Source organism: Typopeltis vanoorti, chromosome 17, assembly GCF_054136105.1.
Source record: "Typopeltis vanoorti isolate ZY-2024b chromosome 17, IOZ_Tvanoo_1.0, whole genome shotgun sequence".
Classification (NCBI taxonomy): Eukaryota; Metazoa; Arthropoda; class Arachnida; order Uropygi; family Thelyphonidae; genus Typopeltis; species Typopeltis vanoorti.
The window spans coordinates 113,870,608-113,896,694 of NC_143565.1; the positions used below are offsets into that span (position 1 = coordinate 113,870,608).

Genomic DNA, 26,087 nt, shown 5'->3' on the forward strand with positions numbered 1-26,087 from the left:
ATAATGCTTTTCAATGTAACTGCATCATTTTTCATCAGGTTATCAAATAACAATCACATTATTCAAATAATGATGGGAGTGTGTCAGTTGGGGGTGCTTAAGGGTCAAAGCTGTATAACTGAGAGGAGACCTCCACATAGCCTTTAAAGGAATGCGGAGAACCGACCAGGGCTTCTGACCTAATGTCCAATCCTCACCTTCTCGTGGTGCACCCTGTTGGGTATCTACTTTGATACTGAACGAACGAGGATGGGCTGGCAATTTGGGATTTAGCCGACCAAATTGTATTCTTATTGGTTAAACCAAAATAAAAAATGATGGTACAACATGACAAAATTTCATGCCGGCTGGGGCGTCGCCCGGTTAAACAAGGCCCCCGTTGTTTTCGCCAGGGAACCAGGGCGAACAGCGAAAAGTCAGCTACTGGAACAAATCTGAAAACAAACCCCAACTCAACATCACCAGAGTTAAAGATCGGTACTATCAACGTAAGAAGCCTGAATGGCAAAGAAATGGAGCTAGCTGAGGAATTAGATAAGTACCAGATCGACATAATAGGGGTGACTGAAACAAAAAAGACCAAAACTGGTGAGATCTTTCTGAGCAATAAATACAAAATGTTATATTCAGGCAATAACAATCAAGGAAAAGAAGGAGTAGCCATAGTATTCAACACAAAATACGAGGCTAATCTTCTTGAATGGCAGTCAGTCTCAAGTAGAGTAATGTGGGCAAATATGAGAATGGGGAACTGGACAATGAGACTTATTTGTGCCTATGGTCCCACAGAAGGTTCTACTAAGGTAGAAGTGGAGGAATTTTTTGAGGCTTTAGAAAAAGCAACTGACACAATGAAAAATGAAAAGTTGGTCCTTGTTGGGGATCTAAATAGTAGAGTAGGAAATGATTGTGAGACATACAAAAATATTTTGGGAAAATTTGGAGAAAAGAGCAAAGCTAATAATAATGGCAAATATCTGTTGGATTTCTGCTCAGGACATGGACTGGTTATTACTAACACCATGTTCCAACATAAAAATGTGCACAAATTCACATGGAGAGAAGAGGCTAGGAATAAGAAAAGTCTCATTGACTATGTTATTGTTGATAGTGATGTTTTCTCCCTGGTGCAGGACACCAGAGTGTACAGAGGATTTGAAATTGGAAGTGATCACTATTTAGTCTTGAGCAGGATAAAATTGAATTTCATATTGAAAAGAATAACATGTAAGAAAGTTTTAAAGCGAATAAAAGTTGAGCAGCTCTCAGATGTAAACTGTAGACTAAAATACAGAAATATTATTGAAAAGAAAATGAAAGAGTTTGAGAACAGGAATCAAACCTTGGAGATTCAGTGGCAAACTCTGAAGGAAACATTGATTGATTCTGCCAGAGAGGCATGTGGTGAGGTTGTGTGCAAAGATAAAAAAATCAGAACTCCCTGGTGGACACAGGAAGTTAAAGAGGCAGTGAAGGAAAAGAAGAAAGCATATCAAAAGTTCCTGGCAAATAAGTCAGCTTTTACTCTTACAGAATACAGAGACAAATGTAAGAAAGCTAAACAGTGTGTAAAACTAGCTAAACAAAAGTCATGGGAGGACTTTGGCAAGAATATAGAAAATAAATATCAAGAAGGTGGCAAAATATTCTGGAGGTTGTTGAAGAAGCTTAGGAATGGAGGAAAGAGTGCTGTAAAAGGAATTAGAGATGATAAAGGTGAAATGAAAACAGGAGAAAAAGATATCCTTGAAGTATGGAGTAATTACTTTGAAAAACTGCTAAATGAAACAAGCAGTGATGACAGCACAGTGATAAAAAACACTGACCAGGCATGCAGTCAGGAATACATATCCATACTTGAAGTAGAAAAAGCCATCAAAGGCTTGAAATGTGGAAAGGCAGCAGGAGTAGATGATATTCGACCAGAAATGCTGAAGTATGGTGGTATAAGAGTCTTACAGTGGCTGCACTGCATAGTTCAGAAAGCCTGGACAGAGGGACGAATTCCCGATGATTGGAGTAGAGCTCTCATAGTACCCATATATAAAAAGGGAAATAAAACTGAATGTGAGAATTACAGAGGTATTTCCCTACTGAGTGTTCCTGGCAAGATCTATGCAAGTATACTTGAGAAACGGTTGAGAAGAATTGTGGAAGAAAAGCTTGGTGAAGAACAAGCTGGATTCAGGCCAAATAGAGGCTGTCAGGACCAGATCTTCACTTTACGACAAATAGTCGAGAAAGCATGGGAATATAACAAAGATCTGTATTTAAGTTTTGTCGATTTGGAAAAGGCATATGACAAGGTGCCAAGAGAGAAGCTATTCAATACGCTGCAGTTATATGGTGTCAATGGGGCATTATATCAAGCAATACTCAGTCTTTATTTGAGTTGTGAGTCAGCAGTTAGAATTGAAGGAAGTACAGGAAGATGGTTTAATGTTAAATCTGGTGTGAGACAAGGATGTACATTATCCCCTCTGTTATTCATTATCTATATGGATCACATTATGAAGGAATGTGGTATTAAACCTGATATCAAAATTGGAGATGTTAATGTCAGCTCTTTGCTTTATGCGGATGATGTTATACTTCTAAATAAATCCGCTACAAGTCTGCAAGATTCTCTGACTAAATTGAATAGCTGTTGTAATAGATATGGTATGAAGGTCAGCAATAAAAAGACAAAGACAATGAAAATAGGCAGAATCATTGAAAATGTCAACTGTGTTGTGAATGGAGAACCTGTGGAACAAGTAAAACATTTCAGCTACTTAGGCACAATTTTTACTGAAGATGGTAAACTAAATATAGAAATAGACAACAGAATCAGCAAAGCTGGTATCGTGGGAAGTCAATTGAATAAATTCATATGGAATAAGAAAGAAATTAGTCGGAACACTAAATTAGCTGTATACAAGACTGTGTTCAAACCAATTTTAACTTATGGATCTGAGAGCTGGGTCAGAAGTAAAACACTTGACCAAAGACTAGAGACCGCAGATATGAGAGTTCTGAGAAAGATTAGAGGCGTGAACAGATGGCATCAATGGCAATATCATATTAAAAATGAGGATATTAGAAAAGAACTTGACATTGTCAGCATCCAGGAATGCGTTAGCAGAGCTAATCTCAGATGGTATGGTCACTTAAATAGAATGGGAGAGGAAAGATTAGCAAAACAAGTGTTCTCTGCCAGGTTGGCAGGAAAACGACCCAGAGGAAGACCAAGATATAGGTGGATTGATACGGTACAAAGTGCCTTAGACGATAGAAATATAAGATCTGATAATGTTGAAGTCTTGACAAGTAACAGACTGATTTGGAGGAAAATTGTAGATAGGAAGTTAGTAATGATGTAATTTTTTCATGTAGTACTGTCATATCCTGTACACCCCTTGAGGGTACATGGCAGGAATTTGATGATGATGATGATGATGTGTGTCAGTTGCTGCTAGGTACTGATTAGAAAGTGACAATGATAAATAACTAAGTTTGGTTTACAATTCTTTTACAGTTAACAAGCAATGCTTTATCTCCAGACTATGAGAGGATCACAATTTTTTTTTTTGGCACTTGGCATTTTTTGGTAATGATATCAAACTCTGAAAACTGCACTTGGAAGGCTGAAGTTTGCTGTTTGGCTTCATGTAATATGTGAAGCATGCAATTAGTTTGGTATTCCCCCCCCCCCCCACGGGGATATGTATAGGCATTTAGAAGAAAGAGTGTAGTTATGAGCTTGTCCATGACAAGTGAGAAAATAAAAAGAGATACCAAACTTTAACAATTTATGTCATAAAATACTATTCTGTAAGTTAGCATTACTCGTCACAACAACTGAGGAATGCTGATCATTACAAATGACTGTTCCTTTGATTATCACTGACTATCATAATGAAATAGAACCAATGAAAAGTAAGATACGTGCATTGTTTGATCACTCCTCCGTACTGTGAGGTAACCAGTAATTAATCACATATGCCAACTTAAATATGTGGGCAGTGGTAATCAGCTTATTTCTTAATGTAGTTATGTGTGTGTAGACTATTATCATCATCAAACTCCTGATATATACCCTCCAGAGGTGTACAGGATATGATAGTACTACATGAAAAACTTGATCATTATTAACTTCCTATCTACTTTGCTCCAAATCAATCTGTTATGTGTCAAGAGTCCAACATTATCAGATCTTATATTTCTATCTATTAAGGCACTTTTTTACTGTATCAATCTGCCTATATCTTGGTCTTTTTTCTGTCAACCTAGCAGAGAACACTTGTTTTGTTAATTTTTCCTCTCCCATTCTGTTTAAGTGACATGCCACATGAGATTAGCTCTGCGTGTGTAGAGGCTGAAGTGCTGTGAGGACATCATGTTGGAGGCTTAATGGATTTTTTACAACACTCAAAAAGAATTAAAATAGACTTTAATACTTCCTATATTTCGTCCTAGTCACTAGGACATCTACGGGGATTACAAAAACAATTAATGTAACATATACACAAATAACAAACAATACTAAGCCCAACCACGTGGGTGACACTAAAGTCCTATCTAGCAGTAGTAGGTGGCCTGGAATGTAAGGTGGGAACTCTGGTGATGAGTGTTTCCCAAATCTTCGGAAGCTTAATGCAACCGTATTTATTGAGATTTGGTTGGTTTTTGAGAGCTGCTGCTGCTTCTAAGAAAAGTCTCTCTTTCTTGAATTTGCTGTGGTGGAGCATGGTGGTTTTCTTCCATGATACCCTGTGGGTGGTGTCCAAAACATGGTCAGCCAAGCCTGAATGGCCATAGTTGTGTTTGAAGATGTAAGACTTGTGTTCCTCTAGACGGATGGATGCTGATCTGCCTGTCTGTCCAAAGTACGCCAGCTTACAGGAACAGGGTACTTTGTAAACTCCAGGCAGAGAGAGAGAGAGAGGAGAGAGCTGATCTTTCGTAGAACAGATAAGGGTAGCAAGTTTGCGGTGGGGCTTATATGCTGTGTGTAGGTTGTACTGTTTTAGTATCTTGGCTATTTTTTTGGATGTGCCACGGATGTAGGGTATGGTGATGGCATTTTTAAAATCTTGTTGACGAGAAGGACGGGGAATGGGGGAGGAGTTGATTATTTTTTTGATACTGTGATCGCTGTAGCCATTGGATACAGAAAACTGTATACAGAAAACCCACACACACAGGCAGATACATTCATAAACTCTCCCACCACCACCCCTCTCAACAATATGGCATTATTAAAACTCTTACCAAGAGAGCCCACAATCTTTGTTCCAGTGGAACCGCCCTCACTACTGAGCTTAACCACATACACAGCACTTTCCTCTCCAATGGCTACAGCGATCACAGTATCGAAATTATAATCAACTCCTCCCCGTCCTTCTCATCAACAAGATTTTAAAAATGCCATCACCATACCCTACATCCGTGGCACATCCAAAAAAATAGCCAAGATACTAAAACAGTACAACCTACACACAGCATATAAGCCCCACCGCAAACTTGCTACCCTTATCCGTTCTACGAAAGATCAGCTCTCTCCTCTCTCTCTGCCTGGAGTTTACAAAGTACCCTGTTCCTGTAAGCTGGCGTACTTTGGACAGACAGGCAGATCAGCATCCATCCGTCTAGAGGAACATAAGTCTTACATCTTCAAACACAACTATGGCCATTCAGGCTTGGCTGACCATGTTTTGGACACCACCCACAGGGTATCATGGAAGAAAACCACCATGCTCCACCACAGCAAATTCAAGAAAGAGAGACTTTTCTTGGAAGCAGCAGCTCTCAAAAATCAACCAAATCTCAATAAATACGGTTGCATTAAGCTTCTGAAGATTTGGGAAACACTCATCACCAGAGTTCCCACCTTACATTCCAGGTCACCTACTACTGACACTAAAGTCCTATCTAGGTAGAGCGCCCTCTAAGGGCACTCTACCTAGATAGGACTTTAAATAAATACACAAATAACAAACAATACTAAGCCCAACCAAGGTTGGGCTTAGTATTGTTTGTTATTTGTGTATATGTTACATTAATTGTTTTTGTAATCCCCGTAGATGTCCTAGTGACTAGGACGAAATATAGGAAGTATTAAAGACTATTTTAATTCTTTTTGAGTGTTGTAAAAAATCCATTAAGCCTCCAACATGAGATTAGCTCTGCTAATCTCATGTGGCATGTCACTTAGCTATTCCTGGATGTGTAGACCTTCTTTGAACTTTCTTATAAAACAATTATGATCAATATATTGTTTCTTGCTAAAACTACTTGGTGGACTGCATTTCTTGTATAACAGGCTAATCATGATTTATGCTGTCTTCTTTATTCAGCATCCTTTACGTGTTTGGATATGCAGATCTCCACAGACCAGGTTCCCACCTGACCTTACATAATAAATGCCACAAGAGCAGTGCATTTCATAAGCTCCTGGTTTTTTCAAGAATGTGGAGATTTAGGTTGATGTAAGAATCTTGAATTCTTATAAAATGGCAAAAAAGCCACTTTAATGCTGTAATCACAAAGTAACATTGAACAAAGGATAACAACTGAATTTAAAGATTATCTGAATAGCTTGCATTCAAACATAAGATTCACTCTTAAAACTAGACAGTTGACTTTTTCCTGACATACTTCTTGAAGTAAATAAAGAAGAAAAAAGATTGATCTTTTTGGTATACAGAAAGTCTATTGCAACAAGTAGATTTTTTCAGTGCTTCACATTGCCATCCATTACAAAAGACAGATATGATTAAAACATTTATGTAATATAAATTATAACATTCCAATATCTATACACATATATAAAAAAATACAATGGAGTAAACTATAAATTCACACGTATGCCACAGAAATTAATATTTTAATAATATGTGAATATTTCATCTTAAGTATCATAAGACATCATCAGTATAGTTATGTGTGAATTTATAGTTATGAATGCTTCACAGGTTTCTCTATATAAGAAAATGGAGTAAAGAATTGCACTACCTGAGGCATATTTCCCACCGTCAATGGGTACGAACCAAAGACAATTTACAAAATTCTTAATACACCTTCGACAGCTGGAATGCAATCATGTTACCTCACATCAAGAAAGTTATAATGTTACTTTGCCATTACTATGCTAAAGTGGCTTTTTTACCAATGTATGAAAAAAAAAAACAGGAGATTGCAAAATTCACTGCTTTTGTTGCATTTGCTATTTAGGCCAGGTGGGTCTAGGGAGATTCACATGTCTGAACACACAAGAGACATGAAAAAAAAAGAAGACTGCATAAATCATGATCAGCCATCCATACAACAAACACAGGCTACCAAGTAGTTTGGCAAGTAAGAAATGCCATATATTGATCATAATTGTTTTCCGAGTTCAAAGAAGTCTCAGAAATGCTCTAGAGCATAGGTTCCCAAAGTGGACGGTACTGCCCCCAGTGGGGCTAGTGGGATCAGAAGCATTTAGGGGCGTTCAGGCGGTCAGTGGCTCTTTATAGAAGAAATTAATAATATATATTTAAAAATTAATTATTGAATTTTAATTCATCTTATGTCCATCTTACACGATCAATTTTTTTATCAATTTTCTATGTCAATGAGAAAATTGAATGTGTCATACAGGATATTTTAACTTCTATTTTTTATATACTTAAAAAATTTATTCATTTTTTTGCTATTGTAAAAATTGATCATGCCATACAGGCTTTAGTCTATCCATGCAGCAGACGAGTCTTAACTAGTAGTATGTCAGTCAACTATTATATAGGTAATTCACTCAATTCAGCATGTTTTGACAGGAATATGGGTGCTTGCAGTGACTTGTTCAAAGCATGAGTACGATGGTATCGCAAACAAGCCAATGCATGCAAGTCGATTTGGGCTAGATTTCAAATCTATAAATACCAGTGGTTTAGGAATAAGTTTCATTATTTTTTGTGTGCTTTGCCAACAATCATCAGTCGAAAGTGTGAATTAAATCTTTTATTTTGTGAATATTTTTTGCAAATTTTATTACTTCATTATGTCTGAATATAAGAAGAAATGTCAACAGTACAGTATTGAGTATTTGAAATATGGTTTTATTCAGTCTCAAATATGAAATATGGTTTTATTCAAATTGTTATAATGGGGAGGGGGGGGCGTTACAAAATGTATGTCTTGCAAAGTGGGCGGTGGCCCAAAAAAGTTTGGCAACCTGTGCTCTAGAGTCTCACCAATGATGGTATATCGCAAACAAGTCAATGCATGCAAGTCGATTTGGGCTAGATTTCAAATCTATAAATACCAGTGGTTTAGGAATAAGTTTCATTATTTTTTGTGTGCTTTGCCAACAATCATCAGTCGAAAGTGTGATAGATAAGTGGAGTCATACAAAGTGTAAATTAAATCTTTTATTTTGTGAATATTTTTTGCAAATTTTATTACTTCATTATGTCTGAATATAAGAAGAAATGTCAACAGTACAGTATTGAGTATTTGAAATATGGTTTTATTCAAACTGTTATAATGGGGGGCGTTACAAAATTTATGTCTTGCAAAGTGGGCAGTGGCCCGAAAAAGTTTGGCAACCTGTGCTCTAGAGTCGAGTCTCACCAATGCATACAGACTAATTAATACAATGCTTTTTTTCTGGTAACTTGCTTGTATGTACTAACTGTGGAGTTCTGATAATGTAAGTCTGATGACTTATGAAAGTTGTTGGATTATATTTTTTATTTTATTAAACTTGTTATATGTTTACAAACATGTGGTCTCAATACTGAAAATTAATTGAAGTTAGCATCTCTCTCTCTCTCGGATCTCCTCATGTCCGAGGACTCATGACCTTCCTAATGATACTTCGCCATTTCTTTCTCTCCTATGCCCCTCTTATTGCTTGTTCTAGTTTAAGTTCAGTGATTCTTGATATTTAGTCAATCCACCTGTTGGGGGGGGGGGGGTTCCTCTTTTTCTTTTCCCACACGGTTTACCTTGGATGATTACTTTTTCTAGGCAGTTGCCTTCCCTTCTACATATGTGTCCAAAATATTGCAGTATTCTCTTTTTGATTATGTTTATCAGACTTGTGTGGATATTCAGTTCTTCTAGAATAATTTTGTTTGTTTTCTTTTTTCTTTTCTGTCCAAGACACTCTTAACAATCTTCTCCAGCACCAGAGCTCGAACGCCCCAATTCTTCCTCTGTCATCTTTTGTCATAGTCCAAGACTCAGAAGCATAGAGAAAGATTGAAAAAAATTAAAGTTTCTAAAAGCTTAATTTTTGTCTTTTTGGAGATGTGCCTGTCTTTCCAGATCTTGGTTAAATCAGTTATTGCTTTTTTTAACTAGTGCTATTCTTCTTCTTATCTCTTTTTTTTAACATCCATCTTTTTTTTTTATTTTTTTATCATCACTCCAAGGTAGTTGAAATGGTCGACAATTTCATTTCCTTCTATATCTATCTCTTCTGCTATGTTTAAAATCATTATTTTCGTTTTATCTTGATTTATTCTTAAACCATGGCTTAGGCTTTCTATTCTAATTGATGCAGGATGGATTTTAATTCTTGTTCGCTTGTTGCTATTATCACTGTGTCATCTGCATATTGTAGGTTAGCGATTGTTCGGTTACCTAATTTAATGCCTCCATTCCACTTTTCTAGAGATCTTTTCATTATAGTTTCGCTGTAAAGGTTGAATAGTAATGGTGAGAGTATGCATCCTTGTCTTGATCCTTTTTCAAATTGGAATGCAGGGGACAGTGAGTGTTCAATTCTTACTGTTGCTTGATTTCTTGATATAAGTTCTTTATGAGGGTTATTAGATGGTTTGGCATTCCTGATTCTTGCATGATATCACATAAGATATCCCACCTCATGCAGTCAAAGGCCTTGGAGTAATCTATAAAGCACAGATAAAGGCTTAAGTTGAATTCCCTTGCTTTTTCAATTTGTCTGATGTTATGATATATGATCTCTAATCCCTCGACCTTTTCTGAATCCTGCTTGCTCTTCTGTGATCTGATGGTCTATAAAACTTTGTAATCTCTCCTTAATAATGTGTAGTAAAATCTTGCTGGTATGTGAGATAAGGGCAACGGTGCAGTAGTTTTCAAAGTTGTTGTGATTGCTTTTTTTTTTTTTTTTGTAGATTGGGATAATGGTGGAATCGGCCCAGTCATTCAGCCATCTTCCAGTCTTCCAGATTTTGTTGCATAAATCGTGTATCCAGTTGACTGCATTCTCTCCAAGGTTTTTTAACATTTCAGCTGGTATTGAATCAGCACCTGGGGCTTAGTTTTTCTTTGATTGCTTATTCTACTTCACTTATGAGGATCTCTGGCTGTTTCCATGTTTTCCATAGCTCCTTCGTCTTCTTGTTGAATAGCTGGATCCTTGTAAAGCTTGGCGCAATACTCCTTCCATTTTCTGGCTATGTCATTAGTGTCATTTAAGATCTTGCCATTTTCCTCTGCAATTATATTAAGTTTTGGTTTGAATTTTTTGGTTACATCCTTAACCTTCTTGAATAAATCTGCTGTTTCATTAGAGTTGGAGTGTCTTTCTATTTCTTTACAAATGTTTTGGATATAGCTATTTTTATCATTTTGACAAGATTTCTTAATTTATTCAGGTTCAGGTAATTTGGATTTTGCCAATTTGTTATTTTAATTTGTTTCCTTTTTCAATTAGTTCTAGGGTTTCCTTTGTAATCCATGGACTGCCATTCTTCTTTTTTATTGGGATGTTTGGCTGCAGATTTTGCAATGGTTTGTTTTAGGTGTGTCCAATATGATTCAATGCTTTGTTCCTGAGGTGTGCTTTTTTTTTTTTTTTTTTTTTTGTTTCTCGAGCTCTGATTCGATGTCCATTATAAATTTGTTGTCTATTTGTGAAAAGTCATATCTTTTGTTGCTGTTATTCTTATTTGCTTTCAGATGGATCTTTAAATTAGAGATTAATAATTGATCCACAATCTGCTCCTGGCAATGTTTTGGTGTTATTTATTAATGTCCTCCATCTTCTGTCAATTAAAATGTAGTCAATCTGATTCTTACATCGATTCCCAGGTGCTACCCATATGTATAGTCTCCTCTTGTGCTGCTTGTACATTGTGTAAGTGATTGCTAATTCCCTTTCAATGCAGAACTCCAATAGTTTTTCTCCTTGTTCGTTTCTAATTTCCAGTCCATATTTTCCAGTGATTCCATATAAGTGTTCATCATGTGCATTGAATCCCACCTTAGCATTGAAGTCTCCTAGAACTATTCGAATGTCCTTTCTTGGTATTATATCCATAGTTTCATTTAGGTGTTTGTAGAATTCCTCACTTACTTCATCTTCTGCATTTGATGTGGCTGCATAAACGTGTATCAGCGTTGTTGAAATTGGGATGGTGTTTAATCTTACTGTTATGATTCTGTCACTGACTGGGTTGTATCCTTTTACTGCTTTACTAATGTTTTTATTAACAACGATGGCAACTCCCTTTTCACTGTTATGGTCTGGACCAGAGAAAAACACATTGTTTCCCTTATGTATTGTAAAATGACCGTTCTTTCCAGTGAGTTTCAGCCAACCCTAAGATTAGTATCTTATTGTCTTCCATTTCATTCTGTATTACATCAGAGGACTCCTGCAAACTAGTTTCCCACTTTGCAGGAGTCCTCTGATGTACCATGTTCCCATCTTGAAAGTTTTTCTGAGAGTTATTTTATGATGATCTGATTGATGATTTTGTGGGCTAGGATTGTCATCAGTCTTGTTGATGTCATAGTTCCTCATCCTAGTCAAACATGGAAGGTTATCATGGGATAACCTTCATGATTATGTTAGCATATCTGCTTCATTAATACTAGTTCTACAAGGTAAAATTAGTCATAGCATTAATGTTAGCATATCTGCTTCATTAATACTAGTTCTACAAGGTAAAATTAGTCATAGCATTTTTGTGGGCTAGGATTGTCATCAGTCTTGTTGATGTCATAGTTCCACATCCTAGTCAAATTTGGTCTTTGTTGCACATTCTTTTCCCCTCTATGCTTAGAGGTACCACCTTGGTGTGCCAGGCTGGGCAGCTGTCCCTGTTATAAGTCTGCATCATCATGAAGGTTATCATGGGATAACCTTCATGATTATGTTAGCATATCTGCTTCATTAATACTAGTTCTACAAGGTAAAATTAGTCATAGCATTAATAAAAGCTTATAAATTAGCCAGGGTAGAGATTAAACACGTAGCCATGTTACAGGGTTATTATAATTAAACTTCACATTTTGAAAGCCTGTAACTGGGTAACTACTCAGTGGAACAATTTAATATTTAACATAATGATATGTGCCACAATGGAATTTTATTTTGTGAAAAAAAAACAATGTTAGTTCTAAAAGTTGCCACTACAGCAATACATGTAAATTACGCATCATACTCCTGGTATGCAGTGAAACATTGCAATCGTATACCATTCATGCAAATGACAAATGTCCCCCAATGACATATGCTTCGAAAGAAACTTCTATAAAAACATGTAGCTGCGAAATGCATCAGTTCATTGTCTGTAAGCAGTCAATGTGTTAAAGCACAATGTCATCATTACCGAAAGATCACACTCTTCTCATGAAGTTGTTTTACCAAAATAACAGCTGTGCTTGACAGCACCATGAAAGTTCAGAATATTAAAGGGATTAAAAACAAGTCCTATGACTGCAAATGGTTTAAACAAAATGATCCAGAAATCTGAAGAGGCAGGTTCCTTAGATGTCAAACCAGGTTTGACATCTAAGGAACATCGCAGATGATGGAAGCCCATCAAGGAGGATATAGCAAGCCGCAGCATTAGAGGAAGAAAGGATGGCAAATGTTGTATGAAGTAGCAGCGTACAGTGCATTGCATGGTCTTTAGACAAACCTGTAAGCGTAGTTCACAAAGTCATAAGGCAAATTCTGTGCTGCTATCCTTACAAGATTTTCCACGTTCAGTAATTACTTAATCCTGACTGGAGTGCATGAGAAACATTTGCCCTGCAGTTTCTTGCTCAGACCGAACTGGACAAAGACTGGCCATGGAACATTTTCTAGACTGACAAAGCTTACTTCCATCTGGATGGTGCTATGAATATGCACAAATGAAAACCCACATGTTATTCAACAGATTATGCTTAATTCCTCAAAGGTCACCATTTGGTGTGATTTTACAGCAGAATTCATTATTGGACCTTTCTTTTAGAGGAGCTTGGTCCTACTGGTCAGCGATATGCATCTCTCTCCCTCTTAGCCAATCAGGTGATTCCTACACTTCAACAGCATCAGTGCCTGGATTCAACAGTTTTTATGCAGGATAGTGCCCCTCCTCATACTGTCAAGTGGTTGCTTCTGACACATTTTAACGGTGACGGAATCATCAGCCACCATTTTCATACAAAGTGGCCACTCGCCAGATATGAACCTGTGTGACTTTTGGCTGTGAGGACATCACAAAGACAATGTCTTTTGTGGACACATAGCCAACTTAGTAGACCTCAAGACCAGCATTGCATGCCAGATCCGCAACACATTTTGAGTGAAATGCTACTTCTGTGGTTGGGCAATTTCTCGATTTCAGAACATTGCCAACAATGGAGGACAACATATCGAACATGTTGTTATGTAACCACACAACGCACTGTGTGTATACTCTACATTTTGTGACATTTTGAATTGCCCACTTCGGTATTGTAGCACTATGTATCGCCCTAGTAGCAACTTTAAGAACTAATGTTAGTTTTTGCGGGAAATAAAATTCCATTGCTGCACATATCATCATGTTAAAATATTAAGTACCTAGTTACAGCCTTTCAAAATATGAACTTTAATTATAATCATCCTATCTGTATATTAGGCACTGTGTAGAGTACAACCAGGGTGACATTTGACTAGTGAAATATTTGCCTGACTGGTGAGCTAGCACAAAATTTAAGCCCTGCAGATATGAGCAGGCATTTAGTAAAAAAAGCAACTAGAAAATATGAAGAAAGTAAGTTCATGCATTGCCTAAATTCATACTTTCACATTTAGAAAAGGCACGAAATTACTGTCTACATTTTCTAGTCCCCCCCCCCACCCCAAATGTCTATTCAATTAGTAAGCAAGTAACTTGACGATGGAAGCCCATCGAGGAGGAAGTAGCAAGCCACAGCATTAGAGGAAGAAAGGATGGTAAATGTTGTAGGAAGCAGCAGTGTACGGTGTATTGCATGGTATTTAGACAAACCTGTAAGCATGGTTCACAAAGTCATAAGGCAAATTCTGTGCTGTTATCTTTATAGAATAACAGGATAGCAGGCATTTAGTAAAAAAAAAAGCAACTAGAAAATATGAAGAAAGTAACTTCATGCATTGTCTAAATTCATATTTTCACATTTAGAAAAAGCATGAAATTACTGTCTGTACATTTTCTAGTTTTTTTTCTCCCTAAATATCTATCCAATCAGTAAGCAAGTAACTGATTTTATGCTTTCTAATTGCAGTTTCTTTCCTCTAAAATGCCCAATCCATATTCCCTTGTTTAAAAAAAAAAGCAACTAAGTAAAATGTACACTTGACATTTTACTTCAAACTTCAAAGCTGCCTGAGGAGAGGTGCATGTGACCATTCATAGATTCCATGGTTAATCAACACCTCAAGGAGTGCAGTTTCCACAGTGTTCAACATTTTAACAAAAACACTAAGCATCACTGTGAAATAACCACAAAAACATTTTTGTGATTATTTCAGTCCAGGGATAAGAAACTGTTTGTTTTGAAACCTTTCAGCAAAATAATCTATTCTGCACTAATATCAATGTTTCATTTTACATTACTCAGAGCAATTTTCACTACTCATACAGGAACATACAGAAAGGGTTGACCATTAAAAAAAGAAAAAGTCACTTCTAGCCTTCAAATATTCTAATAGCAATTAAAGAGGAGGAGTAAAAAGAAGAAAGTAATAAGAGTACGGATTATTGTAAAACTTAACAGATGCATATGATGTGAACTAAGGGTAGATACACCATAGATACCTTGAATTTTGCATTTTCATACTAAGTAAAGAGCTCTTGAAAAAAATAGTTATAGAATTTAAGTTTTTCCTTTTCTTTTAAGATTTTGCTCTTTATTTGCTAAGCATTATTCAGTTAAAAAATTAACACATGTATTGATAATAAATTTTTGGTAAATTAAATATCACATGATATGTTGGAATAATACAACATGTGTGCAAGTGTTTTAAAATGTTTAATTTTGATAATTGTCAGAACTTTTTTTTTTTTTTTTTTGCTTTTATTCACAGCCCATATAGCCTGATGGAAGGATTTTTGAGTGCATTTTTATCTAAAAAAATCTTCACATAATGTTTGCTCTGGCCATAAAAAGTGACTGTCAACATATTAAAACTGGTAATTACCTGCTAGTAAAGTAAAAATTCTCATCTTGCGCAGGTTGAAGTAATCTTTAGCAATATCTACTTATTATGTTTACATACTCGTTGATTTGCTTGTTTTGTAGGATGAAATTAAGCATTCTGCTAATTTAGCTTGTCAAAAAAAACAAAACAAAAAAATTATAATGATTCTCCTATAAAATATATGGGATTTGAACCTAACTCTGTTATTTGAACCTAACTCGAATGGTTTCACCACAAGAAAAATAAAGATTTTTTTTCTTGTGATAAAAACAATGCTTAAAGTTTTTTCACTTGGTTATACTATAAATTAAAGATGCCAAGAAATTATATTCTTGGTTTAATCCCTTATCCAAGTATACAATTATAAAACTGCATCCAAGAATTTCTTGGCATCTTTAATTTATATCATAAAAGCATAAATAAATCAATATCATAAAAAATCAAATTCCACTTACAATTTGTGCCATAATGACAATTAATCCTGTTTGCCTCATAAGAGTTGATTTTCCTCCCATATTGGGGCCAGTGACAAGTACCAGACTAGAATATTTCTCACCACTTGATTGCATTTCATCACTTGTCTGAAATTAATTATGTATTATATATATATATATATATATATATATATTTTAAGCCGATGAAGAAATTCTGCTTGACAATCACTAATATCTTTAGCAGCAATTAAATACAAATCCATATAAGAATTGTACAAGTAATGCACACACACATATACTCAAAAAAAATAAAAAATAAAAAATAATAATAACTTAATCTCAAGAAATGTCAGCATTTATGAATCCAAAATTAGCAGTAAGATCAGATCAACAACCCTTGTAATATATCAACAGATGATGAATAGCTTCTTGCACTAGGCATCAACATCCAGGTATCAAGTAGCAGACAAAAATAAATCAAAATATGGGCTGACAAGTATTCAACTATATCAAGAAACGGATATTTAAATATCCATTTCATCACATGAGGCTCAAACTAACCATTATTCACACAATACTTATCATATTTCTCCTTAAACTCAATATATAAGATAATATAAGGCTCTTGCTGCTTTCATCAGGGATACAGGGCAAACAGTGAAGTCACATACTGGAAATAATCTCAACAGAATTGAAGGCACCATCAACATAAGCAGCACTAATGAAGAAAAACAAATAGGATTAATAAAATAATCACAGGAATGCTGTGCTGAAATAACTGGTATTATGAGATAAGGATGACAAACAGGTAAGATCCTTCCAATACTAAACACAAGATCAGGTGCTAGGGAGTCGGGTTTATACAAAAACAGAGTTTTGAAAAAAAAAAACGGTTTTCAAATTTTCATAGAAAAAAAAAAATATACTTATTTTAAAATTTTTCAGTTTATTTAATATTTATGGAACTACAAAAATATAACAAAATAAAATATGCTCCATACAAAACCAAATTAAAAAATTAAAAAAAAAAAAACCCTAAAATCAGTACAAAATATAAATTTTTATTTAAATTAAGGGGATATTAAATCCCACATTGTTTTGAAACTGAACAAGAAACTCAAAGATTGGAATCAAAGAGTTTCTTGCCGATCGGCGACTACTAGCGTAAGCTAAAGCACTCAGTTTCAAGTTTGTAGTACAAACTAGGACAACTCATAGCAAAAGTGGAGAAAGTTTTGATCATTATTCTTTGTATTTTCCATAGTGTAAAACCCATCTCCTAAGAGATGTATGATGTTACACATTATGGTGGGAGATCACTACCCAGACTGGTTTTGATCTTTATTGAGATCTCATCAGTGAGTAGCTAGACCAAAGTATAATACCAAGGGTATAGCGAAAAGAACTTATATACTCTGCTATACGGGTTGTCAAAAAGGTGCACCCATAAATTATTTAAAATAAAGAGCCAACAGGCTTCATTTCGACGATGTAAAACATTATTTAAATTAAGGGGATATTAAATCCCACATTGTTTTAAAACCGAATAAGAAACTCAAGATATCGCAAATAAAATTATTGAAGAAGTCTGCGGAATGTGGAATTAGCTTAAGATTGTAAAACCACGGCAAAGTTAATCACAAGGCTCAGCTGAAAGAGCAAACCAAGACATTGAAAAAATGTCATCCACATGGCTTGAAACAAATAAAACAACAAAATGGTCAGAAGGGATAAAATTTATCCAATTTATGAAAAACAGAACACATCACTCTGAAATAGATCACAGTCCCTATGAAGCTATGTTTGGCTGTAAAGCTAAGGTAGGTTTGAAAACATACTTACCAGTAGTTGATACCTTGTCAGAAATCACAAGTGAAGATCTTGAGATGGTATTAAAAGATCAAACTAATAAGGATGTTGAATGTCAGAAGATAATCTCAGAGAGGGAAAGCGGTATTAGGACAGAGAATGGTGACAATGTGGAAGTGGAAATAGATGATACGAGTGAAGACTTATCTGTTAGAAATCAAAACAAAAACAGAAATAAGAGTGTTAGCCAAATCAAAGGAAAACAATGTTCTTCTGAAACAGTAACAATCGACAAGGAAGATAACAAAATAAAACTAATGTTGAATTAGAAAATAATGAAAAAAGTAAGGAAAGTACTTCTTTTGCACTCAATGAAATCACATAAAAACTTCAAGAATCTCGAAACTCTGCTAAGCAGTATTTATATTTATCTCCTATTGTTTCTGCTATTAAATAAAATATTTTTTTATAAAACATGTTTTTATTACATTTACCAGACTCCTAGGAATTAATAATTACCCGTTCATGTGATTAATTCTCATAAATTATTTACTTTAACTTCGTTATTTGGTTGATTTAATAATAGCCAGTAACCATTAATAACCTGATTTAATACATTATCTGTAACATCATCTGTAATATAATTCTGTTGTTCTCTTTACACAGAGACGATCTGAAGAATTACTAAGTATAACTGTCTACATGGGCAGATGGTGTTGTCTTATTACAATATAATAATAATTAAAATTAAATATTACAATAAATAAATAATACCTCTGTGCCAATATAAGTATCATTGGGGATGAAATCATCACCTGTTAAACATTTCAGTAATGCAGGATGTCTTCCCTCTTTTATTTCAAGAAATGGCTATAAAAAAAAAAAAAAAAAAAGTGAGAAATTATATAAAATGCATCTTTAATCTGAAAAACAAAGCCACAGTAATATATATATATATATATATATATCTGATTTACAGAAAGAGCTATAACTTAGTCAATCACTGAAATATTTATACAAAAGAGGTCTATAAATTTGATGAAAGAGGTTTTAATGGTGGAAGTATGCCAACTGATTGGATGGTTATATGGGATAGGATTAGCAATCCTTGAGTAGCTTTTCATGACACCAGAGTAGAAGTAAAACTATTATAGGTCCAATTCTAGTTGGCGACTAGAGAAATATTTTCAAGGTCAGTTTTCAGCCAATTCCTGATTTAGTTGATCTTTGGTGCAGGCAAGTAGGGTTTTTCCAACTGGAAATCTTGTAACTCAGAAAAACTGACTAACAGTTTGACTCTTGATTAACAATTCCTAAAGGGTTTACCCTGATTTCCTCTGGGAAAATCAAAGATGAGAGGCTTTATATGAGAAAATATTGGTCCTAACCATACCTTATGCTGCACCCACCTGAATTCATTCTTAATCTCATCATTTCACTTCATTTCCACTGCTCATTCCATTTTCTTTCTCTTCTATTCCTCTTACCACACATAATTTCTTCAACTCTCAATTTTTCTGCATCATTTACTATGTTCGTATCACACTGTCTTACTCACTCTTCTTGCTTACAATACCATTTACCTTCAATCATACATCACTTTATCTATTTTTTTTTATGACTCCTCATTCACAAATAGATAAGCATTTTCTTGGCTTGATATACTTCCATTCACTACTGTTATACTCACACAATTAAATCTCTCTTAATTATCACTAACTCACTTCTCATTGACTGCATTTTCATCATTTTATATTTTGGTTATTAGTGAAGATGGTAAATTAAATATGGAAATAGACATCAGAATCAACAAAGCTGGTATGACAGGAAGTCAACTGAATAAATTTATATGGAATAAGAGAGAAATTAGTCAAAACACTAAATTAGCTGTATACAAGACTGTGTTCAAATGAATTTTAACTTATGAATCCGAGAGCTGGGTTAGAAATAAAACACTTGACCAAAGACTAGAGAGCACAGATATGAGAGTCCTGAGAAAGATTAGGGAGGTGTACAGATGGCATTAATTGCAACATCATATTAAAAATGGGGATATTAGGAAAGAACTTAACATTGTTAGCAGAGCTAATCTCAGGTGGTATGGTCACTTAATAGGAGAGGAAAGATTAGCAAAACAAGTGTTCTCTGCCAAGTTGGCAGGAAAAAGACCCAGACCAAGCAATAGATAGATTGATACAGTGAAGGCACTTTGCCTTAGAAGACAGAAATATAAGATCTGATAATGTTGGAGTCTTGACAAGTAACAGATTGATTCAGAGGAATATTGGAGATAGGAAGTTAATAATGATATAAGTTTTTCATGTAGTACTATCATATCCTGTACACCCCTGGAGGGTACACATCAGGAATTTGATGATGAGGACATCCCATATGCTGCTACTGCTACAAAAAACTGGTTCAAAGACCTACAACTTAGAAAGATCATCATAGGTGATCTCAACAATCAACATTTTTCAAGACAGCTGATTCTAGAGTTCATCGATCTTTGTAAAAGCAAGAAGGATTCTATCTCCAGAAGAAGCCTAGCTTTTTCTTCTTATTTTATTTATTTTTTATTATGTTGCTCACAACCACAAAAGACTATGTACAAATCTATACTACATTTTGTGCTACAGGTGGGCTAAGAATTTTTTTTCTCTATTTTTATCAATTTGTTCTAGAGACCAAACATGGAACCCTTATAGGTTACTTCAGACCTCAAATAAGCAGGAGAGTGGTCTTATACCAAGTGATGAAATTCATCTTCCACAAAATTATTTATTTACAGAAAATAGTAAAATCAACTGCAGAGCATACAAGTACATTTAAATAAATCTTGCATTTAGCATGGCACTCAAATCAACTCTCCATCTCTACTGAGATGGATTGCCTAGTGATTTCCAAAAAGTTTTGGACTAAAAGCATAATTGCTTATTCTCTCTGTGGAATGAAAAAGTGTTACAGGATCAAAGAAAGCTATATTTTTATAGTCTAAATTCATGAAAGAATTACTTTTACTTGAATTTTCATGGAAAAATTTTATGAGTACATATCAAAACTATTCCTATATGCTTAGATATCTGAAAATTCATATTATTCCTTAAAATATTTGGATAATGCAAAGTATTTTTAAGCAGCAAGATAAAAGAGTTATAGAAATTTTATATATTGGACAACTTCATTATTATCAATTCTTCATAATGTAGCTGCAAGCGATGTATGCCCAGAAATTATCTTCTTAGTTTCATCCTTTACCCAAGCGTAAGCAAACAAAGTTTGTGGGTGAAGTCACTTCATGACTGGGCTACTTCTATATAGAGGCTAATGACTTCACATCAGTTGCCTTAGTATCCCATAATGCAATACATATCCTTGAAGATATTTATAATGCTATGCATTATGGGAAGGGGGACTATCCAAACCAGTTTCGACCTTTATTGAGGTCACATCAGTGAGAGCCAGACCAGAAGTGTTACTGAAGGATGAAGTAATGCAGAAGTCATATTTCCATATACTAGTAGCCAAAAGGCGTCACACCTTATTATTAAAATACTCTGGATTACAGATAGATGTTGAAAGTTTTTTCACTTTGTTATACTATAAATTAAAGATGCCAAGAAATTATATTCCTGTTTCATCCTTTATTCAAGGATAAGCAAACAAAGTTTGCATGTGAAGTCACTGCATAACTGGGCTACTTGTATATGGAAACTAATAGCTACGCATCAATTACCTTAGTATCCTATAATGCAACACACACATCTTTGTGGACATATATAATGCTATACATTATGGGAAGGGCCACTACCCAGAAAAAACTTTCAACATCTATCTCTGATCATTGGTATTGCTTCTGAGTCTGGCCACCACTGATGAGATCTCAATAAATGTCGCAACTGGTCTGGGTAGTGGCCCTTGTCATAATGCATAGCATTATACATGTTTGTAAGGATATGTGCATTGCACTATGGGATATTAAGGCAATTGATGTGAAGTCATTAGTCTCTATATACAAGTAGCCCGGTCATGAAGTTACTCGATGTGCAAAGTTTGTTTGCTTGCACTTTGATTAGTTCAGTGCCATGGCATGTAAAACTGCAAGAGCTAGATGTTGATAGTCCATGGGAGGCAGTTAGGAAGTGTTTGCATGAGGTAATGGCTGACTGTATACCTAGAGTCCGAATAACAAATCAAGTAGGGATTAAATGGATGAATAACACCATTAAGCTTGAGCTGCAAAAAAAGAAACAACTATGGAGGGAATTTAAGAAGAAAGGTGACCAGCAGGCACATGAACGGTATAAGGCGCAGGCCAGAAGGTTGACGAGTGTGGTAAGAAAAGCAAAAACGGATTATGAAAGAACATTAGCCATGCAAGCTAAAGAGAATCCCAAACAGTTTTTTCAATATGTTGCAAGTAAAAGAAAAATGTATATGGCAGAATGATTTTAAAGAATGCCGATGGTAGGGAGGTAACCAAATCAGTTGATATAGTTGAATTACTGAGCGAGCACTTTGCAAGAATATATCTTCCAGGTGGTGACATTGCAGAAATGAATGACCCAAAAGATTATACGGGAATTGTGGTGAATGAAGCGGAGATGAGTAGTCTATTACAAAACCTCAATGTCAATACATCTGTGGGATTGGATGGTATACCAGCTCGTGTCGTACGTGAAGCGGCTAAAGAATTGTGTACCCTTGACCATTTTGTTTAATTTGAGTCTCGGGTCTGGGTTAGTCCCGAGCGGGTGGAAAGAGAGGAAAATAGTTCCACTGCATAAAGGAAGTTCCAAGACTGCTGTTGTAAATTACCGACCGATTAGCATAGCAGGAATTGTTGTCAAGGTCTTGGAGAAATTAGTCAAGAGAAAAATACAGGATTGGATAGATGAAAATGGGATATTGTATGGGGGACAACATGGTTTTGTGAAGGGTAGATCATGCCTCAGTAACTTGCTCACGTTTTATAACACAGTGACTGAACTGGATAAGGGTAATAGGTTTACAGTGATTCTACTGGACCTTGCCAAGGCCTTTGACAGGATACCACACGGAATTCTAATCAGTAAACTGCAGCATATGGAGATGGATATAGGGTTGGTGAGATGGATACGAGGGTGGTTGATGGAGAGATATCAGAGAGTGGTTTATTCAGGAGTAGAGTCCAAAAGACGGCTTGTGAGTAATGGTGTGCCGCAGGGTTCTGTTCTTGGACCACTACTTTTCAATTTGTTCATTAATGATATAGGAAAGGATCCAAGAGGAAATGTTCACTTGTTTGTTGATGATGCAAAGTTAGGTAGAGCAATTGTGAGTGCACAGGATGTCAAAATTTTGCAAGATGATTTGAATAGTTTGGAGGACTGGGCTAAGGAAAATGGATGTCGATTTAATGTGGCAAAGTGTAAGGTTATGCATTTTGGGGTGAAAAGATTAGCAGCAGTATATCACATTGGTGGAACTGTACTCCAGGAGATTGATGAGGCCAGGGATTTGGGAGTGTTGGTGGATAGGGAGTTGAAGTTTAGGGGGCACATCACAAAAGTGGCTAAATCGGCTCATCAAATCACTTGGTTGCTGAAAAATACTTTAACAAGCAGAGACAAACAAGTTATTGTTGTTCCTCTGTATCGAGCCTTGATAAGACCCCATCTAAACTACTGTGCCCAGATATGGGTGCCAGGGTTTCTTCTTGACGAGGAGGAGGTGGAGAGGATCCAGAGACGAGTGACCAAGATGATAGCAGGTCTGTGGAATGAACCTTATGAGAACAGGTTGAAGATTTGTGGGTTGCAAAAATTGGTCGATAAGCAGAAAAGGGGTAATATGATTGAGATATTCAAATTACTGAAGGGTTTCTATAAGATTAATCCAGAAGATATTTTTGAGAATAGGACTGGTGGTGGGAGGACTAGGGGCCATACATGGAAGCTGGGCAGGAATGTGGTCAGCAGGGGTGTTAGAGCTAGGTTTTTTTTTACTTGGAGAGTGGTGAATGAATGGAATAAGCTGCCAGAGTCTGTTGTGGGTGCTATGACCATGAATGAGTTCAAGGCGAGGTATGATAGATACTGTGTGAATGTCGAATAGTTGTTCTTGACATGATGTTAGGGCCTCCCTCAATGAGTCTGTCGACTCCTTGGAGTTGCCAAAATAATAATAATACTAATAATAATAATAATAAAGGATGAAGCCAAAAATATAATTTCTTGGCATCTTTAATTTATACTGTGAAGTGAATTTTGAGGTGTTGGATGTTTAGGTAAGTGACAAAAGCATCCAAAGTGTGTCTTGTCCATTGGGACCAAATGGCAAACACATCACTAAAGATTTGTATGTGGCTGTGGTAAGTATTTTGTTTTCAGTGTTCCATGTAAAAGTTAGCTAAAGGGGAAGGGAGATTGGAGGAAAAATTAAACTTTATTAAATTAAGAGTGTCTATTAGTTGTACTTTAGTAAATAAAGAAGTGACATCAAAACTAGCCATTATGTCTGAATTTTTTACTAAAAGAAGAGGAGTTGCCAGTAAGGGGAGAGGGGGAAGGAGACTTAGCTAACTGCTCGGCAAGTTTATAAATAGGGATGTACATGCTATCAACTATAAGACATAGGTGAATATTGGATTTGTGGATTTTTAGGTACTTCCTGTCTGCCTATATATTTATGGGCAGACAGGAAGATCTGTTAACACCTGCCTTGGAAAGCATAAAAAATACATTTGCTACCATTATTATTATGGCAAGTCAGGACTGGCAGACCACTCTTTGAATGCCTCTTAATACAGGATTAGATGGAAGTACCAATGTACTATTGGTTCTAAATAGTACCAATGTACTATTTAGAAGTCATTATAGGTCAGAAAGATTATTTTTAGAGTCAGCCATGGCTATGAAGAATTCTGCTAACCTGAACAAGTATAGATGCATTAATTTGCCAAACATTTTGGAGATTGTTATCTTAAGATCAACTCCTACATAGCTATAAGACGTCCTTTTTTTTTTACAAAATTAGAGGGCACAAAATTAGGGCTTCAGATCTTTTGTCTATGACAATTTGAATCGTTATACTCACTCATTGTTGCATGGTCCGTGCAGTTAGCCTAGTGGCTCTGCACTTCACAACCATATGCCTGGGGAAGGAGTGTCCTAGGTTTGATTCCTGTCAACGACGTAAGGAGCTTAAGGATCTTCCTCAGCCATAGCCAAGTTAGCCGGTCTTGGGCGTGGACAGCAGGGTTTCCCCTGCCAGTTTATTTGGTATTTTTCATCCCGCAAGCAGGCAAACCAGTCTGAGGACACAAAGATTACAGTCAGGAATACTGACCCAGCCATAGGTCTGATTCATTAGCCTATGCCGGTTCCAGAGCCCAGATAAAATTTTTTTTGGGGGGAGACTAGATGGTACTGTGAACTGAAAAAAAGGGGGAAATGCAGTATCATCACACAGAATTTATTTATTTTATTATTGCATGTAAACTATAACATGCTGCTTTGTGGCCTGAAGATGCTGGTTTGAAATCGAGCAAAATATAAGCCAGTTAATACCATTAGAATAAGTTATGAATAGCGTTAAACACCTAAGCTTGTCTATTAGACCTTTAAATCCTATTTTGTGTCACATTTTTCATAATTTTCTATTCCACTAATATTTATCCTGCACCACTCCAATAAGCAGGGAAGGCAACAAAATAATCTACAATTAACCACTTTCATAAACATTCTTCCATTCATCTATCCATCCAACAGTTAAGGAGAAGGGGGAGACACTATCAGCTTAGCCAATGCATAATGGGGAACAAATGTTCTTATTGAACAGAAAACAATAATCCAACTTTGAAAATAAAGTATAGAAATCACAAAGATTATCCAATTTGACATTCATATAATATTAGGTCAAATGTGGATGAGAATTATATGAGTGTTGTTTCATGGAAGAAGAAAATAGTATTCACAATATATATTAAAAAATCAAGATGGTTCAGAAAAATGGTTAGGATTATTTGGCATTCCTGTAGGCAAGTAAACAATGTGTGAGAGTGCTGGGGATGGTAAATTCCTCAACTACTCTACATGTTGGCTCAGTGCAATTGGAAAAGGAAAACAAGATGAAATTATAAACATTAAAATTCCAGAGGAAGATAAATTTTCTAACAGAGCTGAACTGGAGAAAATAACCTTTACTAAAGTAAGGAAACCTTATATATATATATATATATATCATCTAATTCTCTTTTACATTGAATATTCCTACTTGTTAATATGAGACTCAGAGCAACCTGGAATACACAGAAATGGAGTCTTGAGTAATTCACAAACACACGTGAATTTCACTAAAAATTCTTATGCATCAATATAAGAAAAAAAGTAAATTGCATCTTTAATCTGGGGTTCAAGCTGGCCATGTCAGGTCTATAACATGCAATGAGTGGTATCACATTAGGT

General features: G+C 35.6%; 1 protein-coding gene across 2 annotated transcripts in view; it reads right to left on the reverse strand.

Moving 5' to 3' along the window:
- The window catches only part of Msh6 (DNA mismatch repair protein Msh6), a 429,489-nt gene that overhangs the window by 40,468 nt on the left and 362,934 nt on the right, over positions 1-26,087 (reverse strand). For both annotated transcript variants that reach the window (XM_090406801.1, XM_090406800.1), the window contains exons 26-27: positions 18,418-18,513; positions 15,856-15,981 (exon numbers count right to left, since the gene is read on the reverse strand). In XM_090406801.1, coding sequence (XP_090262927.1) covers positions 15,856-15,981; positions 18,418-18,513 — 222 coding nt within the window. The remainder of the gene's footprint in view (positions 1-15,855; positions 15,982-18,417; positions 18,514-26,087) is intronic.